We start from the raw sequence: 18,652 nt of genomic DNA, 5'->3' as shown, positions 1-18,652 counted from the left end.
ACCTCTTCCAGGACTTTGCACAGATCAGCGTCATCAGTCCTAACCTCCTGACAGAAGCAGTCCGCTAATAAATTTCCACGTCGTGTTAAGACAAGGGATTCTAGTTCTGCCATAAATGAGAGAGGACCATTTATTACTGTCAATTAGAGGAGGGGCAGGACAGGATGTCGCCCGTTTTATTTTCTGCGAGTGGTTCTGTTCACCTGCGATGTTTTATGAACGTCTTTAGTTTTAGAGTGAGGCATTTCTCTTCTCTCTCTCTCTCTTTTTGGTAAATGTTTTCTGTAGCTCATGTACCTATCATGTTCATAAGTTACCGGAATGTTGACATGTCATGCTGTGGATATATAAATTACCCAGAGACACTGGCATTATAAAATGTGGCACTAAATGAAGATGTGAACGGCAATTTGGAGGATGTCATAAAGAGAAATTTAAACTCCCGAGGAATAGTGGGATCTCTCAGGCTTCTCCCTTGGCCAAACTAGCAGGCACAGAAGAAAAACAACATAATTAGCGTCATTGTCAACACCGACATAGTGTGGCATAAACAGCATCGATATGGAGCGGCCTCGGCTCCCTGTAGATGGATGATGTATTAATTTATATTTTCAAGTAAAAGCGCCATTTAAATCAAGATGGGATGGCGGTTCCTTGGAGGCAGTGCCCAGCTCTCAGGAATGGGGCATTGCTGCGGCAGTCCAGTAACTCTGACGGGCTGCCCTTGGAAGGCACAGACAGGCCGGGGGCCTCCCTGGCCTGCCTCCAGCACTGACTGTTCTGCAAGGGCCTGAGCTCTGTACTTCTGTGGCCCCAGCTATTCTACGGGCAAAGAATGAACTGGCTAATCTCTTATGTTCTGTTATGCGGGAATATGTCCTGGGTACTCGACTGAACTAATCAGGACCGGGAAAGGAAACAGGTGTTCGCGGCGAGTCTGTTTAGAACTTGAATTACACCTCGCCTCTCCTTGGGCTGTGCATTCTCCCACCATCTTCCTGTGCTTTCTCTGGTTGGCTCCAAGCAGCTCTGGCCCAGCAGGCCCTCAGCGGAAGCTGAGAAGCACCTGTGCCAGGGCCCGTGGCCGTGCTCAGGGCTCCCTGGGCCCTGTCCGTCACGTGAAGCAGTGTCCTGTGAGAGGCGGCTTCTCCTCCACCTTCTCATCTCCATCCCCAGCTCAATGAAGCCTCCCCCTGCCCTCCACGTGGAGGGCCCGTGCTCAGGACTGAGCCGAAGGCGCGCCGCGCCTGGAGTCCCAGGTGTGTTATTTGGTGGTTAGGGTTGGGGTGGGATCCCAGTAATCTCTTCTCAGGCGCACAATGGACTCATTTAGCAACTGACAGGTCTCTTAATATGTGGTGTTTGAACAAGACTGTGTCTGTTGTGGGTGTTAGGATGTGGGCATCAAAAATATTTTTAAGTATGGTATTTAGTGTTCCTTCATTCTTCCTTAAACAGGAGCCTCCCGCCTCACCCAGGTGTTCCTTTAATATTGACCTCTTTTCCTGTTAACTGTCCAGAACCTGCTTCCCGTGGTGGGCTGTGGTGCTGAGTTTGCTTGACTCTTAGCCGAGGAAAAACCCACTCTGCCTTTCTAAACCCCAGTGCCATCTTCTATAAAGTGGGATTGCAGTTTCGACTCAGGGTAGGGCACGACACCTTCTCGCACACTTCCCGCAACAACCCCCACCCCCCATCCAAATGCTTTTTTTCCCTTCTGTCTCACCTTAACAAAATGCCCTGGCATTGGAGCTGATGGGGACAAAAATGGCAGTAAGTGTGTCTCCTAAGCCACTCATGGTTTAACGTGATGAATTCGTTTCGCCCAGTGTTCACTGAGTCCCAGACCCAGGGCAGGCACACAGGGCCCAGTGGGGACGCCCAGAGGCCAGTGCTAACCCACGTGGCGGGTGGGGGCTGTGCAGAGGGTGTGGGTTTCTCGCTGATGGTACATTTTCTTGCCCAGAAGTAGTCTCTGAGTCACTGTGTCATCTGTCTGTTGGGAGGGAGGGTGGACTGGACTCCAGGTGGCTTCTGAGCTTGTGTGCTAAGCCACTTCCCTCTCCATCTTGTCCCCTCCCTCCTCACCCTCACCATCAGCCCTGGGAACACCACCTCCCCATGGGGCCTCGGCAGAGCTCGGGCCTTCTCTGCCCTGTGGGCCCCGTGGTGCTTGAAGCCACAGCACCGTGCAATTTAATACTTGAGTAATCGCTTGCCTTGCATCACTCTATAATTATTTGGTGAGGCTCATCCGCACAGCTGGGTCAGGAGCCTCCTTAATGTGTTTTTGTTTGCTTGTTTGTTTGTTGTTTGTTTTGATGCTCCTGGAGACGATCAACGCGGCCTGCAGGGCAGCCAGCCCTAGTTGTTAAAGCACATATGAGTTTTATGGATGCCTCCTCCTGAAGACCTGGAGCTTTAAAACAAACAACTCGCATATTCAGAGGGCACCCCATTTTGTTCACAGACATTAAAACTCAAATTGATTTTAATACTGGAAAAAAAAATCACTTGTGTATTTCGAAATGGCCACAGTTCCACTTCCCTTTTTTGCTGTGCGTTGGTTGGAGAGAACGTCGTATATTTTATTTCCTCCTTTGGGATCTGCAACCCCCCCCCACCCCACCCCAGCAGTACCTTGTCTCTTTAAGAGGACTTTTGATGGAGGGGACAGGATGTTCTGGCAGATTTAAGGTCCCCCCACCCCCAACAGAGTGGATTTGGTTCTGTATTGAATATTCATGGTAGGGTGGGGTCACATTTTTATGACCTGAAAAGATGCCACTAATAAATTTGTTAGGTGATAGGAAAAACACTCAAAGGTGGGGATCGACCTGCATGTACCCATCTGATCATGCACGAGGGCCAGTTGCTCCACTTTGTCTCCTTTGCATCCAGATTAATGGGGGAGTCTCTGCTCTGCACTTACCCTGTGGAGGCTGAGGCATTTGCTGGATTGGCAATACCATCAGCATGCTCTCTGGCTTGTAGGAACCCGCATGTACACTGCGAGTGCTCCAATCCAGACACACTCAGCTCTTGCCATCACTGGGTTAGGCTCTGCTGTCCTTTTTAAACCTTTTTTTTTTTAATTGAGGGAAAATAGGTAATCATTTATCACTGCTCCTCTTCCTTGAACATCTTGAGAAAAATAATAAAAATATAAACATTCTTCTGTAAGTTGGAGTGTATATAAGTACTGTTTGGATATCTATAAATATGGGTGAGTGAGTGTGCGAACTGCAGACACACAGGCCTGAAAGTTCCTAGTCTGACGCTGGTTAGTGGAGCTGTGGTTCCCTGAGGCCCAGGTCGGCTACACCAACCCAGCACCCTTCTCCCATCCTGGAGCCAAAAACCGGCTCACCGGTGCCTTTTTAAACAGAAAAAGAAAAAACAAACCCACCACCCTGGGCTTCTGATGGCACTGGAGAGCCACCCTGTCCGGTGGCGACTGTCCCCTTGACGTGCGCCCGGAGCCGCTCGGCCGTGGCTGCAGCCGGGCAGCTGGGGAGGGGACGGGACAGCAGGGTCATCTCTCGGGGCAGCGGCGCCCGGCCTCGCCGCGGCCGCTCCGAGGGGAAGTGGCGCCGGGTCCGCGGGCCGGGCCCTGCGAGGCGGCGGAGGCCGGGGCCGGCGGCCCGTCCACGTGAAGCGAAAGTTGTGCGGCGGCGGCCGTTTTCGAGGAAAGCGCCGCTCGCCCTCGCCGCCCTCCGCCAGCGCCCGGTGTCCCCGCCGGCGAGGCCGGGCGGCCGGGCCGCTGCGGGTCAGTGTCCCGGGGGCGCACGGGGCGGGCGGCGGGGCGCGGGGAGCGCGCCGAGCGGAGTTGCGGAGACAAAAGCGCGGGCCGAGATTTCACCTGCCGCGGAGGGGGCCGGGGCCGGCCGGAGCCCATTGTGTGGGGCGCGGCGCGGGCGGCGGGCGGCGGCTGTGATTGGCGGAGCGGGCGGGGCGGGGGGCGCGGCGCTGTCAGCCCGAGCGAGCCCGCGCCCCGCGCGTGCAGACGCCGCACCGAGCCCCGCGCCCAGCCCGGCCGCGGGCGCCCCGAGCCGGCTCCCGCCTGGCGGCTACATGGAGAGTGTCAGGTGGGTCCCGCGCCGCGTCCTCGCCGCGCCGCCCCTTCCCGGCCGCGCCGCGGGCTTCCCGGGCCTCGCCGCGGAGGCTGGAGCGCCCAGGGCGCCCAAGTTGAGTCTTCCAACCTCCTCCTCCTCCTCCTCCTCGCGCTTTCCCAACTTGGACCGGAGTTGCGCGCTGCCAAGTGGAGGCCGCGGCCGCGGAGGGTGGGAGGCAGCGGCGGAGGCCTGCGGTCCTGGGGGGAGATTTGCCCTGCTCGCGCGCTCGCTCGCCTTTATTTATTATTTTTTTTAATGTTCATGGGTGGGGTGTAGTTGAGAGTTGGAGGAAGTCCTGCCTGTGTGCTTCTCTTTCTGTGCCTTTTTTCCCTCTCCTCCCTCTGCAGTTCGTTTTCTGCCGGTCTGGCCTTCAGGCAGCCACTTTGGTGAAGCCCTCACCATCCCTGCATTTGGGGGACATATCTGGGGTGTGATTTATGTCACCTCGAGAGCGTGTGAAATAGACGAGGAGCCTTCAGTCTGAGTGTAACCCGTGTGGATGTTTCTTTGCTTCTGATAGTTTGTTTCTATATCTGTCTGGGCTATTTTGAGAGTGGCTGTTCAAATTCAAGGACTTCACACACAGCGCAGGGGAGGGGGAGGAGGAGCCCCCCACGGACGCAGGCCGGCAGGCAAGTGGTCCAAATGGTTGGGGGTCCTAAGTCTCTGCTGTTACTTTAATTAAGTAGGGAGCGGGGTTAGGGTTTGGAAGTGCCGCAGGCTGAGCCAGGGCCACGGTGCGCCCAGCTGAGCCGGCTGGGAATGTAGCTAACTCAAGTGTCAGGACTGCGAGGAGGAGGAGGAGGAGGACGGTCAGTGGGAAGGGGACTTGCCCCCTCCTTCCCAAGTGTGGTGATGGGAAGGAGCAGACCTTTAGAAAGTGGGGGGCAAAGTACGTAGACACTCTTCCTCTTTGGGATTAACTCCTTCAGGGCCATCCAGTTAAAACTGAAATAGCTAATACTTTGTCCAAACAGCCCAAATGTTCTAATCAAGCCAATTTAAAAATGCAAATCACCTAATTTCCATAGATTCCAACATTCTAAAAGTGACACATTTGGAGGAAAAATTAAGCCTGATAACAGGAAATATGAATCATACTATCAATGACTAATCTGCTTAGGGAAAAAAATGTAACGTGTACTTTATCATTAGGAAGTGCTAAAGAAGCCATTTTTTTTTTCTTAAGTTAAAGCAAGTGACGTCTTTATTTGGGAATTGGCCCTGTTGTGCCCTGTGTGTGTTGTGTAATAGGTGTTCAGAAGCTGGTGTGTGCGCACACGGAGGAGGTGGCTTGTGTGGCGGTGAGGCGTTCAGGCTGGCCTGTCAGTGTCAAGGAGACCTCCAGCATGATCCGCTGAGATTCCAGTTTAGGGTTTCTGCGGGGCTGTTTTTGTTGTGCAGAAGAATACCACGCTCTGCTCTGCTCGGTGTTCAGGCTCATCATTAAGCAGACCAAAGGCAGACAGAAGCCTCTCCTAATTGATACCCTTTGCATACTTGAAAAAAAGGTCTCTACCTAGTTTATGTGCTGCTTTGTGCTGCCTGACACATTTCAGTGAAAAGTGTGTAAAAATGAAACCAAAATACAGACTGTCTACCCAGAGACACTGGCTGGCTAACTCTGGGGTGTGATGTAGCTGAACCTTGAGCCGATTGGGCTGACACTTGATAATCAAAGTTGATTTATTGTTCATTAGTACTACATTAGCCTCTCAGGCAAGACAGTTATTTGTGTAGTGGCCCTGTCAGGAGCAAGACTGCAAGCACCTGTCATTTCCAAGGCAGAAGATAAGCAACAAATATGAAAATGATGCAAATAAAAACACATCTCCGGAGGTGAAAGATCACACGGCCCTGATTCCCGCCCCCCTTCAAAACAAAATAGCAGGGGTCAATACCAGACTGCTAAAGATTTTTTCTTTTTTCTTTTTTTAACCCTAAGAACTACTCGTGGAATGACAGTCCTGGGCTTTGTGTTCACCTCTGTGCCTTAAGAACTTTCTTTCCTGCTCGGATGTACAGCTTGCCTGACAGAAAGTTGGTTAATGAAGGAAGTGAGAAACATAACATGTCAGCTATTTAATCCAAGTAATTGAAAGAAGGTGGGCATCCCGTTTGTGTGTGTGTGTGTGTTTAAAAAAATAACGCACATTTCATTAAATGAAACTTTTAAGCGTGATCATGGGCAAGTGCCATGACATGACACCAAGCCCAGTGACGCGGGTCATAATTCCAAATGCCTCTTCTGCAGCTCCTTTCTCTCGGGATTTTTCCTTCCCTCTTTGAAGGGCGGGGGGGGGGATATCTTCTGGTGACGTATGACAGAAAACAACCTAAGTGTCAAAAGAAAACAAAATCGGGGAACTTTTGTCTACAGCCCTTCAGACACGGATTAACTCATATTTTTCCAGGGATGGAATGGAAACATTCTGTATGGGGATATATGTGGTGTTTTGTCTTCTCTGAGTTTTCATTTGACAGGGATTTTAGAGGCTGTGATCTTAATTAAATCTCAACTAGCTGAAATAACGCATCTAAAGGCACGCGGTGTTGCGTAACCTCGCTCTGTTGATAAACCATAAATCATCAGGAAGCTTGATAGGAATGGTTGGTTTGAATTTTTTTTTTTTTTTTGCTGTTAAATGCACCTTAAGAAACAAAACCCTCATCCTTGCTGCCCTGTGTCTGAGCACATCAGGGGCTGTCACTGTAAAGATAAACTCCCTGTTGACACTGGCCAGTCGTACAACTTTTTTAGCTTAGCCTTCTTCCAATTGCAAGGTGCAGTGAAATTAAAATCTAGATTCATTAAAAGTAATGAAATTCCAGATTTGTCAAGCATGATGTGCAGAAGTGTTTGAATCACAGTGTTTCTCAGATAATCAGAGGAGAATGTTGTGACCATTTTCTCGGCCCTCGGATGTGATTAAAATTTGAGTTGGCCAGAAAAAAAAAATTTAAAAAGGGTTGAAGAAATTGATTTTATTATGTGGTTTAGCTGTGGATGAGCATTTCACTTAAGAGAACCTGAAAACCATGCTCTCAGTAGCTGAGACAACTCGGGACCAGCTTCAGTCGGATGCAGGTAGTTGACTGTGATTCCTAATCAGGGGCTAACTCCCCGGCAACAGTTGACCAGAGAAGGTGCGTCAACAAATCGATACCGGGTGTCTCTCCGGTATGTTGCATGTCAAAAACAGGCATTTTGATGCCAAGGAGTTGCAATCATGAAAAGGCTTTATTAGCTGTCTAGTTTTTATAAATTGTAGTGCTCGCAAATACAGTGTTGTTTAATTTTAGTGCCTTTGCACAGATGTTTTTAACTGCTGCCTCTTGGAGCTCCTCTGTATGCCTTAGTAGACGCTATCTACATAGAAAAATTGAGCAGGCTGTGTGTGACAGCCTAGTGGCATGTGTTTCGTAGGTGATGGTTTGATAGAAGGCTGGTAGTTATGTTGCTGTTCACCTGTCCATCTTCTTAGGCAGAGGAGTTCAGCCGTGCATGATGAGATGTGGGGTACCCTGAACTCCCCAAAGCTAAATTTATTGTATGGTGAAAGCTGCATTTTCTTGGAAGCAACGTGGTATTGCTGGGTACCTGGTTCAGTCTTCTCAGAGTGCACCACCCTTTCCCTGCCACATGAATGTCCTTCTGCTCTTCACCTTTTTTTTTTTTTTCCTTTCATACAAAATAATAATATTTTTAAAATGATCAAAAACTCTGGTACTTCTTTGCTTAAAACACCCTCTGCAGACTGAAGGGACTCGAATTATCTGGCAAGAGCTAAACTGGGCCTCTCCCTTCGGATGATGGGAATAACCTTCTCTGGGTCCCTCTTCTAGCCTGGCTGGCAGTTGTTTGAAGAGAAATGAATCCAGAATGAGAAAAAATGAATTCTGAACGCATGCATCATGCCTCGTTTTCAGATCTGGTTAAAAGCTACTAATGAATGAAGAGGCAGGCTAAATGTTAGGGTGAGCTTTTTAGAATACCTTGGTACCACGTTTTAATTTTTAAGCTTTATCTTGCCCTTAAATCTGAAACATCATTGTTCAAATAACTGAGAACAAGGTAAATCAACAACATCAAAAGGTGGGCTTCTGTGATTTCTCAAGGGCTTGTTATTTTGTAGTTCCCGATTCTATTTGATGTCTTGACAAAACAAGATGACACAGAGGAGAATACATTAAATTTTGATTTTTTTCATCTAACCTGTTACTGTTGTGGCAGCTTAATTTCTTCCACTTTTTTTCTGAAGATGGCTGTCTTGTTGGGTTCCGCTAATTGTCCCAGCACTTGGGAAGGTGGGTCTTCCTGGGTCTCTACCCTGGCCTTTTTTTTTTTTTTTTTTTTTTAACATATTTGGACCTTTCCCATGCAGGCGGTTTTGACAGGGCTCTCTCTTCATTAGAAGTAAATCAGTGAGTGGTGGAATTGTCAAACTAGAAACTGATGTCTTCTCATGAGAGTCATCAGACTGTCCTTTGCACCCATAGCCTAACTGTGATGACAAGGTGGAGGAGCTGGGGAAGGCCAGGCAGGAGAAGCTTCAGTTCAGTGGTTTAAAAACAAAAACAAAAAACAACGTTGTTAAGTCGTCGTAACCCAAGTGGGGCCTCAGAAAACTTTGGAATGATCCACTTTGGGCCTACCTGCCTGTTAAAATTCAGTTATTCTCCCCCCCCCCAAAAAAAAAAAATACAGGGGGCCTGATTTGCAGTTAAGCTCCCTGTGTTATTTCCTGTGCTGGTTGAAGCTTTGAAGAAAACAGAGCTAAATTTTACTGTTAGTCTTAGAAAAATCTTTTTTTTTTCTTTTTTCTTTCTTTCTTTTTTTTTTTTTTTTTTTTGAGGAGAGATCAACATTTTGTTTTTCTCCGTGTAACACTTAACAGTTGACCTAAAACCCTATCTGCAGGTTATCTCACTTATTTTAGCTGTGCCTGTGTCTCCATCAGGATGGATACAGTTGCTTTTCCATTATTTTTGAATAGTACTTGAATTCAAGAGAAGGTAATGAAGACCCCAGTCCTTCCCTCCCAGAGCTAAGGACTGTGGAGAGAGTCTCTTCTGATGTCCCTTCTTGGGGTAGTTCCCTTGGCAGTACTTAAAAATGATCTTTGATTTTGTTATAAAACATCATGGTGTGTTGGATTCACTTGTTGTCCCTCCTACCTATGGGGGAGAGAGGTTGAGGAAGGGAGAGGAGGCAATTTTCTTGATTTAAGTAGTTGTAGTAGTAAGTAGTAGTAATAAATAATAATAATAATAACGGCTGGGTTGAAGAGATCAGTGCTTCTTGGGTGATGATTTCCCTGTGCAGCGTCCACTGTTTCCTGTATTTAACAATTATTAAAGGGAAAAGCTATTTAATTTATGTAAACTTTACATTTTTATGCAAATGAGGCTGATATTTATTAGGGCTAAAACAATTCTGCCTGCTCTTCTGCCTGGGAAATGCTACACTGTAGCGAGGAGGCCTTACCTCTGCTGTAAACAAATAGAAATTCAGGCCACTTTTTTAAATTTAAAGACAAAAGAAAAAGAACTTGGAGAGCTTTGGTAGAGATTGCCCATTAGGGTGGATAACCTGGAATAACTCCTGATTGGCAGGCAAGTCTTGGCCTTCCAGTTCTTCCTGAAGAAAGATAGCCTTTCTTGATAGAATGTAATAAACAAAATGATAAAAAAATGAAATGCTAATTGCATTTTAAAGAGGTCTTTTTTTTCTAAAATTTTAATAGGTGGTTGCATTGTTACTGAGAGAACAGTTATGCTAATGACTGACTACTTAGATGATTTTGCATTAATATAATAACCATTACTTGCCTTAATGCTTTGTACAGTATTGTGGCAAAATAGCTAAGTCTAAAAGAGTTATACAAAAAGCAGAATTCCATAATGAAGCAGAATTATACTTTCCACATGAATAGCATGCTTTTTCTTTTTCTGTTTTTTTTTTTAACTGAAATATTATGTCAGAAATGTATTTTCTTTTCTTTATGATCCAGCTGCCTTCCATGTTCCCTGGTTAGAATTTTTTTCTGATTTTTTTTTTTGTTGTTGTTGTAATACCATGGAGACTAGATGGAACTTTCTAACTTTGTTGGCTGGTTCATCTGTTGTATCACTGGCTTGTTAATTCTGAAAACTCGAGTTTCTCAGGAGGGCAGGGGTTACGATGTTGGTTTCCTCCTGCACAGGCCAGCTGCTATATGCTCATATAAAATTTGGCATAGTTTGTTCCTTCTTTCTTTTTTTTTTTTTTTTTATAGAGCCATTTTCTTTGTTTGCTTTTGTTTTGACATGCTGGAGCCTTCTGATTTAATTTGTTTTGCTCTTGTTATGTGATTAACTAGGTAACACTGCCTAACCAGATCACTTCATCACCAAACAGCCTGGTGTCTGGGGGGAAGTTAGTTCCTGGGACACACAGTGGTGAATGAGCAAAGGTTAACAGCAGTTCCTAATTTTTTTTTTTTTGCGGGGGGGGGGGGGTTATTTAATGAAAATAAATTTAAAGAAAGGTTTGTGGAAATAAAGCAGCATGCATAAATTTTTGTTCTTCCTGGTTTTATAGTTTGTCCACAGTGGTAGGAGGAGATGCTGATGGGCAGAGTGTGTGTCTGTCTGCTCTCCCTCTCCCCCTCCCTCCCTGCCGGTCCTTAGCTGGAGCCTAAGCTACAGGGAGGGAAAAACATGATAACATGTTATTTTCAGTATTGATATTGTGTCGTCTGCCTCCCACCCAATTCCTTCAATTGTCTCCTAGATTAGAATGAAGCATTGTTTCTCCAATGTTTTTGTTTGTTTGTTTGCTTTTCAGATTTTCCCCTCCCATCACCTGCCTCTCCCTGAGATAAAAGACAACAATAAGGCCCATTATGTGACTAGTCCTCAGGCCTTCAGACATGCAGAGGCAGAACTTGCTGGGCAGTGCAGGGGCTTGGGACAGCAGTTGGTGGCTGAGGACAGTCTCCCATGGCTGCTCTGGGGCTAGAACAGCAGGCCCACACTAGCAGAGGTCTGTGGCCCGGGCACAGTGGTGTTCCTGCCATTCCCGCAGGTCCCAGTGCACCTGGGATCCGCCACACCCAGCTGGTATCAGTCAACAGTGGATCATGCCGTGTGTTTTTTTAATTCATGATTTCCTCTTGAAACTCAACTAAATAGTGTTAACTCTGTGTGTGTGTGTGTGTTTAAATTCAGTTTTGTATGCTAGCATTCTTTAAATGTCTGCCAGGAGTTTAATTTGAATTTCTGATCCCTGAAGGCAGCTAGACAGAATCATTCTAGTTCTTCATAAATTGCCTTCTATGATTCATTGTTAACTCATAAAACACTCATTTCTATATACTCAAACAGCTGAGGTAGTTACAGTATCAGGGAGATATATATATATATATATATATATATATATAGTCTTATATTTAAATTGTCTTATGAGAAAGAAAAAAATTAGCTTAAACTGCCAGATAGGCACCAGGCCCTGTGGCTCCGAGAACATCAGAAACGCACGTGTTTATCTCCGGGAGAGCAAGGTGGCCAGCGTGGGATTGGAAAAGAGGAAAGCTTCGTTTTCACTGAATACTCTCAAAGAGGGGCCCGTAAATATGAGACCGCTGTAGTTAAAAACTCACATGACTGTTTTAAATACTATTGATTTAAACCACTGGCTAGATTTTATGAATCAGAGTGTAATTTCTGAGCTCTGGCCATATTTCTCAGTGCGAGGCGCTCTCTCCTGTGTGCCTTTAGCTGCTTTCCACACATTCAACCCAGGATTAAATGATAGCAGTTACAGTGATCAATAGGTTAAGACTGCTGCGATCACTCTTGCCGCTAATGACCTCAGTAGTAATGGGCAATAAAGTGCGGGCTGTAATAGCCCGTCGCTGGTCCTGCGTGCCCTTTGATTCCCAGTATTAGTGGGGACTGGCGCATGAGAAAGTTGGACGCTGGGAATTCGGGCAGTGGATACATGGCTGTAATTCTTAACTAGTTAAAGCCTTAAACTGTGCTCTGATTTTTTTCCCCCCTACCCCACCATGGTTTCCGATCCATTTGAATATGTTTGCTAAAGCTTCCCATAACCTCCTTTCCTGATCTGTTGGAGCAGAAACTTCGGGGAAATCTCAGTTTTATTGCATTTATAAATTAATCTTGAGCCTCCCTTTAGAGGTTTGGTGCTAACTGGTGAGAAAATGTGGTTTCGGACAGTAAAACCCAAGTTCAAGCCATTGGGACACAATGGCCACTTCTGGTCACTCAGGGACCCATCAGCTGGGGTAGAGGATCACTCCAGCTTCTTGCTGCTGTCCTGCCATGGGCCGGGCTGGGCGGCTGCTGCTCCAAGCGTTTTGCTGCTCATCAGCTTCTCCATCAAAGTGTCCAGAGGAAGAAAGCAAGGGAGGGTCAATCCACTGCTCTGCAGCATAACTGCAGAAGATTAATAGATAACTGTGGGAAAGGGGCCTTAAACTGCGGGCTGTCTGTGAGGTTGGAAAATTCTCTGTGTAGGTTCTGTCCCTCATCACCCCTCCCCTTTTATTGACAGTCAAGAGACAGTGGTATTCCTCATTCAAGAAGATGCACGCAATTTTACCAGAGTTAGAAAGAAAATAAAACTTCCAGAATACATACACACATATGCACACACACACACAATCATGCACAAGCATGTGTGTCTACACGTATGTGTGTGCGTATGGAAAACTTCTAAAAAAACTGATTCACTGAGGTGTCCTTTGCCCACAGCACTCCTACTAAGGGTACAGGCAGAAGACTTCTTCTGTCAGTTCCATGCATCTGTGTGACCACCACCCTGGTCGGAGTGCCCCCGGAAGTTCCCTGGCCCCTTGCTAACAGGATGTCCATAGATCTCTTGAGTATTCACACCCAGGGGATTGTTTCTGTGCTGACTTGTGTTACAACTCTGTGAAGTTCACGTTCCCCATCGGTTCAGACCTTACACCACCCATTCCTGTGCGTTTTCCTGTTCATCACCATTAGAAATTTGGCTCAAGAATATTTATATTGTACATCATCCAAGAAACGCAGAGGAAAAAAGAAACCTTAAACATGGCTCTTTTGTTTGCTTAATTGAACCTCCTGGCCGGGTCCGTGATGCAACTCCCAAGGAAAAGTAAACCCCGTGAGGTGACGTGTGGCCTCAGCAGCCCCAGACAATGACTGGCACCCCGTGCGCATTTGAGAATCCAGAAAGTTTCTTCTGGGCAAAGGCAAAGTGAACTAATTGGAAATAATTTGTAGGTGGTTGAATGTTTGGGTAATGTCATCTTGATGTTTGCCCTGACTGAATGCAAGTTCGCCGTTCCGATCATTGGTGGTATTTCATGCTGCGAATTATCTTTTTAAAAGGATAATTTATCCATTCATATACATCTGTCCCTTTTTGCATATAAAAATATTCAGACATGCCCATCTGTTTTAAATTACAGTGTATCTACATCTACACTTAAAAGGCCACTGCAATAGGAAGAATTCATGGATGACCTTCCAGAGCTGGGTTAATGAAATTTTCCCAGGATTCAAGCTAGTGTTTTCTAAACATGCAGAACTTGCACGTCAACATCCCCACACACAACATGCCCACAGCAACAGTGCAGAGCATTCACTGTACATGAATCTGACCTTCAGGAACCATTTTTAGTTCATCAAAATTAGTGATGCTGAGAAATCGGGACATCAGAGCATAATGACTGTGAAATTAGGAATGAGAGCTCGCTATGCAAATGACAGGACAGATCATGTGAGAGAGTCAAGATAAACTGCACATTAAGACATTATGTTACATAAAATTAATACTGCATTTCTCCCTTTTGCTTACTGTTCCCCTGAAAGATTTTTTTTAATTCTTTTATCTTCTGATCAGCTATTGTCTGCTGATTTTTTTTCAAGTGGCACACAGGCAAAGTGCAAAACATGTTATTACCTTTTATTGTAATACGTGAGATGACAGCAGATCCTTTTTAACAAAGTATATCCTTTACTGCCTCTTGCTTCTTGCTGTCACATGTTTGATTAGAAACCAAAGAGAAGTAAGATGCTTAAATATTACTCTTCCAAGACATACGGGTTTTGTCTTCTCCTTCGTTGTTTTCTTTTCTTATCTTTTCATTGGGGTGTGTGTGTGGGGGGGTGATTCTTCATGAAATAGTCTTGCATTACGGGGACTGACAAAATGGTTCTCATGTAGTCTGCAAATTAAACACAAGTGCAGTGATTATTTTGAATAGCTAAATTACATTCTAGAAAGCTCGCGGAATTCATAGCATTGTCATTAGGTATCCGCTTGAATACAATTTGTGTAACCTTGGCCAAGACAGGCTGTCATTTTAATGTCAGTGTTTTATCTGAACAAGACATCATCCTTTCAGATCCAGTGTACAGGTTCCTTGCAAAGATGCCCGTGCAGAAACGTGTTAACAGTTGCAAATATGAAATGCTATCAAGTTCATCACTGTAGCTGTTTGTCACTGAAATGTCATGGAAAGCGGCTTTTAATGGTATCGCACATAATATGAAAGAATTGAGACATCTGTGTGCTGGGTGAACAAGGAAGGGTGAAGGCGTCACGGAGAGGGTCCGTGCTCAGGTTCAGGGGGCGCCTCGGAGGTTCCCTTATCAATGGGACTTGGCAATTATTGATTGTCCTGAAAATTGCTATGCACAAGGGAAGTGCGTCCCATAACTCCAGCTGCAAAGCTATGGGGTCCTATGTCCCTTCTCCCTTAATACAAAATTCAAGTTTGGGTTAACTTCCTCCAGCTCGTTTTGATTGAAGACTCGTTCTTAACTAGAAGCTGAGCTCTTTCTATCCCAGATCCGGATAGCATTTGTTAAGTTTCTCCTCCTTGTCTGTCTCTAAGACTTTCTGGAACCCCCCATCAGGGCTGAAAGATCTCGTTTTTCTGTATTTAAAATAAATTCCAGGGCTGGGGCTGTCGCTCAGTGGTCGAGTGCTGGCCTAGTGTGTCTGAGGCCTTGGGTTCCATCCCTAGTGCCACAAAAATCACCCTCTACAGACTCCACGGGAGATGGCACAGCGGTCGGCGCTGCGTCCCTCTGCCGAGGTCCGCGTTGCCTGGGAAGGTGGTCAGCTCTCTGGGCAGGCTGGGGGCAGCCGGCCGCTGGCCCGGGACGCAGCGTGCTGTGGTTTCCTGGCCTCTATTCACGCTCGGTTACGTTCCAGGTCCCCGTGTCGGTGGCTATGATGACACCTCAGGTTATCACTCCGCAGCAGATGCAGCAGATCCTCCAGCAGCAGGTGCTGAGCCCTCAGCAGCTCCAGGTGCTCCTCCAGCAGCAGCAGGCCCTCATGCTTCAGCAGGTAACCATCCCCACCCCCACCACGCCCGCTCAGAATGGCCCCTTGGCGGAGTGGCCGCCATTCCCGTTGGAGAGGGCAGGTGGCTGTAGCAGTCTGCAGACCAGCCCCCAAGGGGTGGGTTGCATCTGTGTCCCCAAGAGACAGCCATGCCACAGTGGCCAGGCTTTGGGACCAAGATCAGGGCTGTCACTGGACTTGGTGGAGAAAGGTCTCAGGGCTTAGGTGGCTTACCACTCTTTTATTTGCGAAGCCCAGAGGCTTCTTGATGGCGAGAATCAAAGCAGAGCGAGGGGCACGGCGGGAGCAGGTTTAACTATGACAGCTCTTGAAGTCCCCATTTCAACTCAGACCCTGACGGAATTTCCCCTGAAATATAAAGAAGCGTTTTGGAGTTGGTTGATTTCAAGGTGCACTTTTCATCTTCTTCCGTCTGCGCTCATGTTGAGATGAGCCTCTGGCTGTCATTCTGCCATGGGGACCTGATGCTCAGACCTCGTGGACACTTGAGCTGAAGGGATGAGACCGAGTCCCGCAGCGGGTGAGGGGTGGCAGGGACCCCAGACAGGAAGCTCCCGTGCTGGCTGGTGCTCCGCGCTGCCTACCCCCACTGTCTGGAGTGCGCTGGAGACTCACCAGACTCTCTCAGCAAGGGCATCTTGGCTTTGTTGTACTCTCAAAGGTCATCCCTTGCCTTATTTTAATTAGTTTGTGTAGAAAATGGTATGTTTTTCATCAGTCCATTTTTGAGATTACTTCTCAAACAATAATGCCAAGAATAGTCAGCGTGTGCGGAATTTATTGTCGACTTTCAAACTAAAGGTCAGCCCATTACAGATAGAAGAATGCTCTTTTTCAAATCACAGTTTGTATACGGCACCGAAAGGGACAGTGGACCGGCACTGCCCTCTGTTACTTACCGTCCTCTCTTTCCTTTGTAGCAGCAGCTTCAAGAGTTTTATAAAAAACAACAGGAACAGTTGCAGCTTCAACTTTTACAACAACAGCATGCTGGAAAGCAGCCTAAAGAGGTACCGACAATACATATTTTACTTTCAAACCGCAGCTCCCCGAGGACTCTCTAGTGGCTGTTAAACTGTCATTCATCTTTTAAGTGATTGCGCAACTGAGCTGACTCTATCGGTTCTCGGCTTTCAGACCCAGAGTTATTGTCGTGTTGTCTGAGGTTCCTCGGTTCCGTTTGCTTCCTGCCACTTATCTTCCCAGTGCTGCTCCAGAGCCTACCCGTGTGGGGACCTGGACAGGGGTCTTGGGCAGAGCGCCCTGGGCTCAGGCTGTAGCTGGGGGTGAAGCGCTGTCCGTGGCATTTTTCTGGGACACTTGATTTTCCTTTTTCCAGCTCCAGAGGCTCTGGCCTTACAGCGATGGCCTCTTCTGTCACAAGAGTCAGCTTTTGTGAGGCTGGACAGACCAACAAGAGTTGGAAGAAAACTCAATGTCCCCATCTTCTTTGAGCTTGTCCCCACAGTTCTCCGCCTTGTAGCGGCCGAGGCCCAGGAAAGTTGGGGGTCTCCAGATCCTGGCTGAGGGTTTTCGTGGTACAGTACCTTCTCTGTACTGTGCTTTGTGGGGTCACGGGTTTCTGCATGGGGCCCGCCACCCCAGTGGGTGCCAGCAGGCCTGGTGCGGCCCTCCTGGGGCTCCGCATCGCCCTCTGGAGGACTACTTGGTGAGGACACCCAGGACCCATTTCAGAGTTGCCCACCCAGCCCACCTCCTCCCACACCCTCCTCTTCCCACATGTGCCTGGCCACCTCCTGGGTCACCTCCTTGTGGTTCCATAGGCAGCCCCACCTCCTCCTCTCGCCTCTCCCTGCTGCTACTCTCAGCGGCTGGCCACTCCCGTTCTTGCAGAGGGCCTTACCAGGTGACTGCCCACGTCCCCGTCCCTCCCATGAGCACAGATGCGGTGGCACTCCTTCCGCACGCAGGAGTCGCCTACTCCCCGTGCGCCAGCCACTCCCTCTCGCGGGCTGGGTCCGCTTTCTGTGCCCTGCCAGCTTCTCGCCAGAGCCCTGCTCAGCAGCCTCCTGTACCCCCCGCAGAGCAGGGGCAGTTTTGGGGTGAAGGGGAGGCGGGGTTGAAATGAAATTGCTGACACAACCCTCAGTACAGTGGCGCTACCGGGTGCTGCTGTAATAAAATAGGGAACAGATTAAAAAGTGTCTAAAATGTAAATCTAAAGGACTAACAGTAATTAAAATGGAAATGGCGCAGGGAGGGAAGGCATGTAATTGTGAGATATCACTGCACAAGGCTCTCAGCTTTGTTTTGCTGGCTGTTTTTCTAATTCAGCAGGGCTTACTCATCAGTGGCAGTTCAATGCGCGTTAATGACTCTGGGATTGCAGGCATCACTCTGGACAAAGAAATGATTATTGTGCGGTCAAAAGAAGTTCAAAGACAAGAAGGGAATTTCAGTTTTTTCCTTAGAGATCCACATTCAAGAGCATATAAATTAAGCCAAATGTTAAAAACCACAGTCTGAAAGCTGACTTCAAAGTCACAACTCTCTAATTAATGAACTGCGAGCTTCAGTTTGGACAAGTTGTGGTTTGATGCGCCCATAAATCAACATGACAGCCCTGTTTCACAGTCTCAGACAGTGCTTGTCATTGAGTCACATCAGATGTAAACAGCAGAAAAAAGAAGGGGTGTGAAGGGGGGCAATTGATCAACAGAATTGGTAAAAACCCACTTTTGAAGCACATTATGCATGATCACAGGAAATGGTTACAGCCTCGAGAGGGTTCCCTTCTGCTGTTGCTTTTTTGAATCAGATTTCTAACAGCCTTCAAAAGGGAGAATAAGAATTATGGAGACTCTCCCCTGTGGCTCACAGGCAATAACCCCCTGTTGTTATTTTGTGCTTCTTTCTTTTCAAAGGCATCAAAATTTAGTTTTTTAAAGATCTTTAACTCTATATTTGAAGACAAACAATAAAGGGCTGCCACTGTCATTCTTATCAGTTACCGGGGACTGTGTTCCCCCCTTCTGTTGCCACTTCTTATTAACCTCTTATTTGGTCTGTTAGACAGAGTTTGGAATCCTCGTCCTCATGCTGGGAGAACATGAAAGTTCAGATGAGCTCCGAGGGCCTCCGAAGAAACGAGAAAGGGAAAGTTACAGGGCAGGAAGGAGGATAAAAGTTCACTCTCCAAAAT

At 47.2% G+C, this 18,652-nt stretch overlaps 1 protein-coding gene across 6 annotated transcripts in view; it reads left to right on the top strand.

Annotated features, from left to right (window-relative positions):
• The window catches only part of Foxp1 (forkhead box P1), a 527,427-nt gene that overhangs the window by 430,564 nt on the left and 78,211 nt on the right, over positions 1-18,652 (top strand). For 5 of the 6 annotated variants that reach the window (XM_071605954.1, XM_071605952.1, XM_071605950.1 and 2 more), the window contains 2 exons: positions 15,334-15,471; positions 16,410-16,499. In XM_071605954.1, coding sequence (XP_071462055.1) covers positions 15,334-15,471; positions 16,410-16,499 — 228 coding nt within the window. The remainder of the gene's footprint in view (positions 1-15,333; positions 15,472-16,409; positions 16,500-18,652) is intronic. The other variant, XM_071605953.1, reaches the window with a different exon arrangement.

The sequence above is a fragment of the Marmota flaviventris genome, chromosome 20 (genome assembly GCF_047511675.1).
Source record: "Marmota flaviventris isolate mMarFla1 chromosome 20, mMarFla1.hap1, whole genome shotgun sequence".
Taxonomy (NCBI): Eukaryota; Metazoa; Chordata; class Mammalia; order Rodentia; family Sciuridae; genus Marmota; species Marmota flaviventris.
This window is presented reverse-complemented; position numbering and strand designations above follow the sequence as displayed.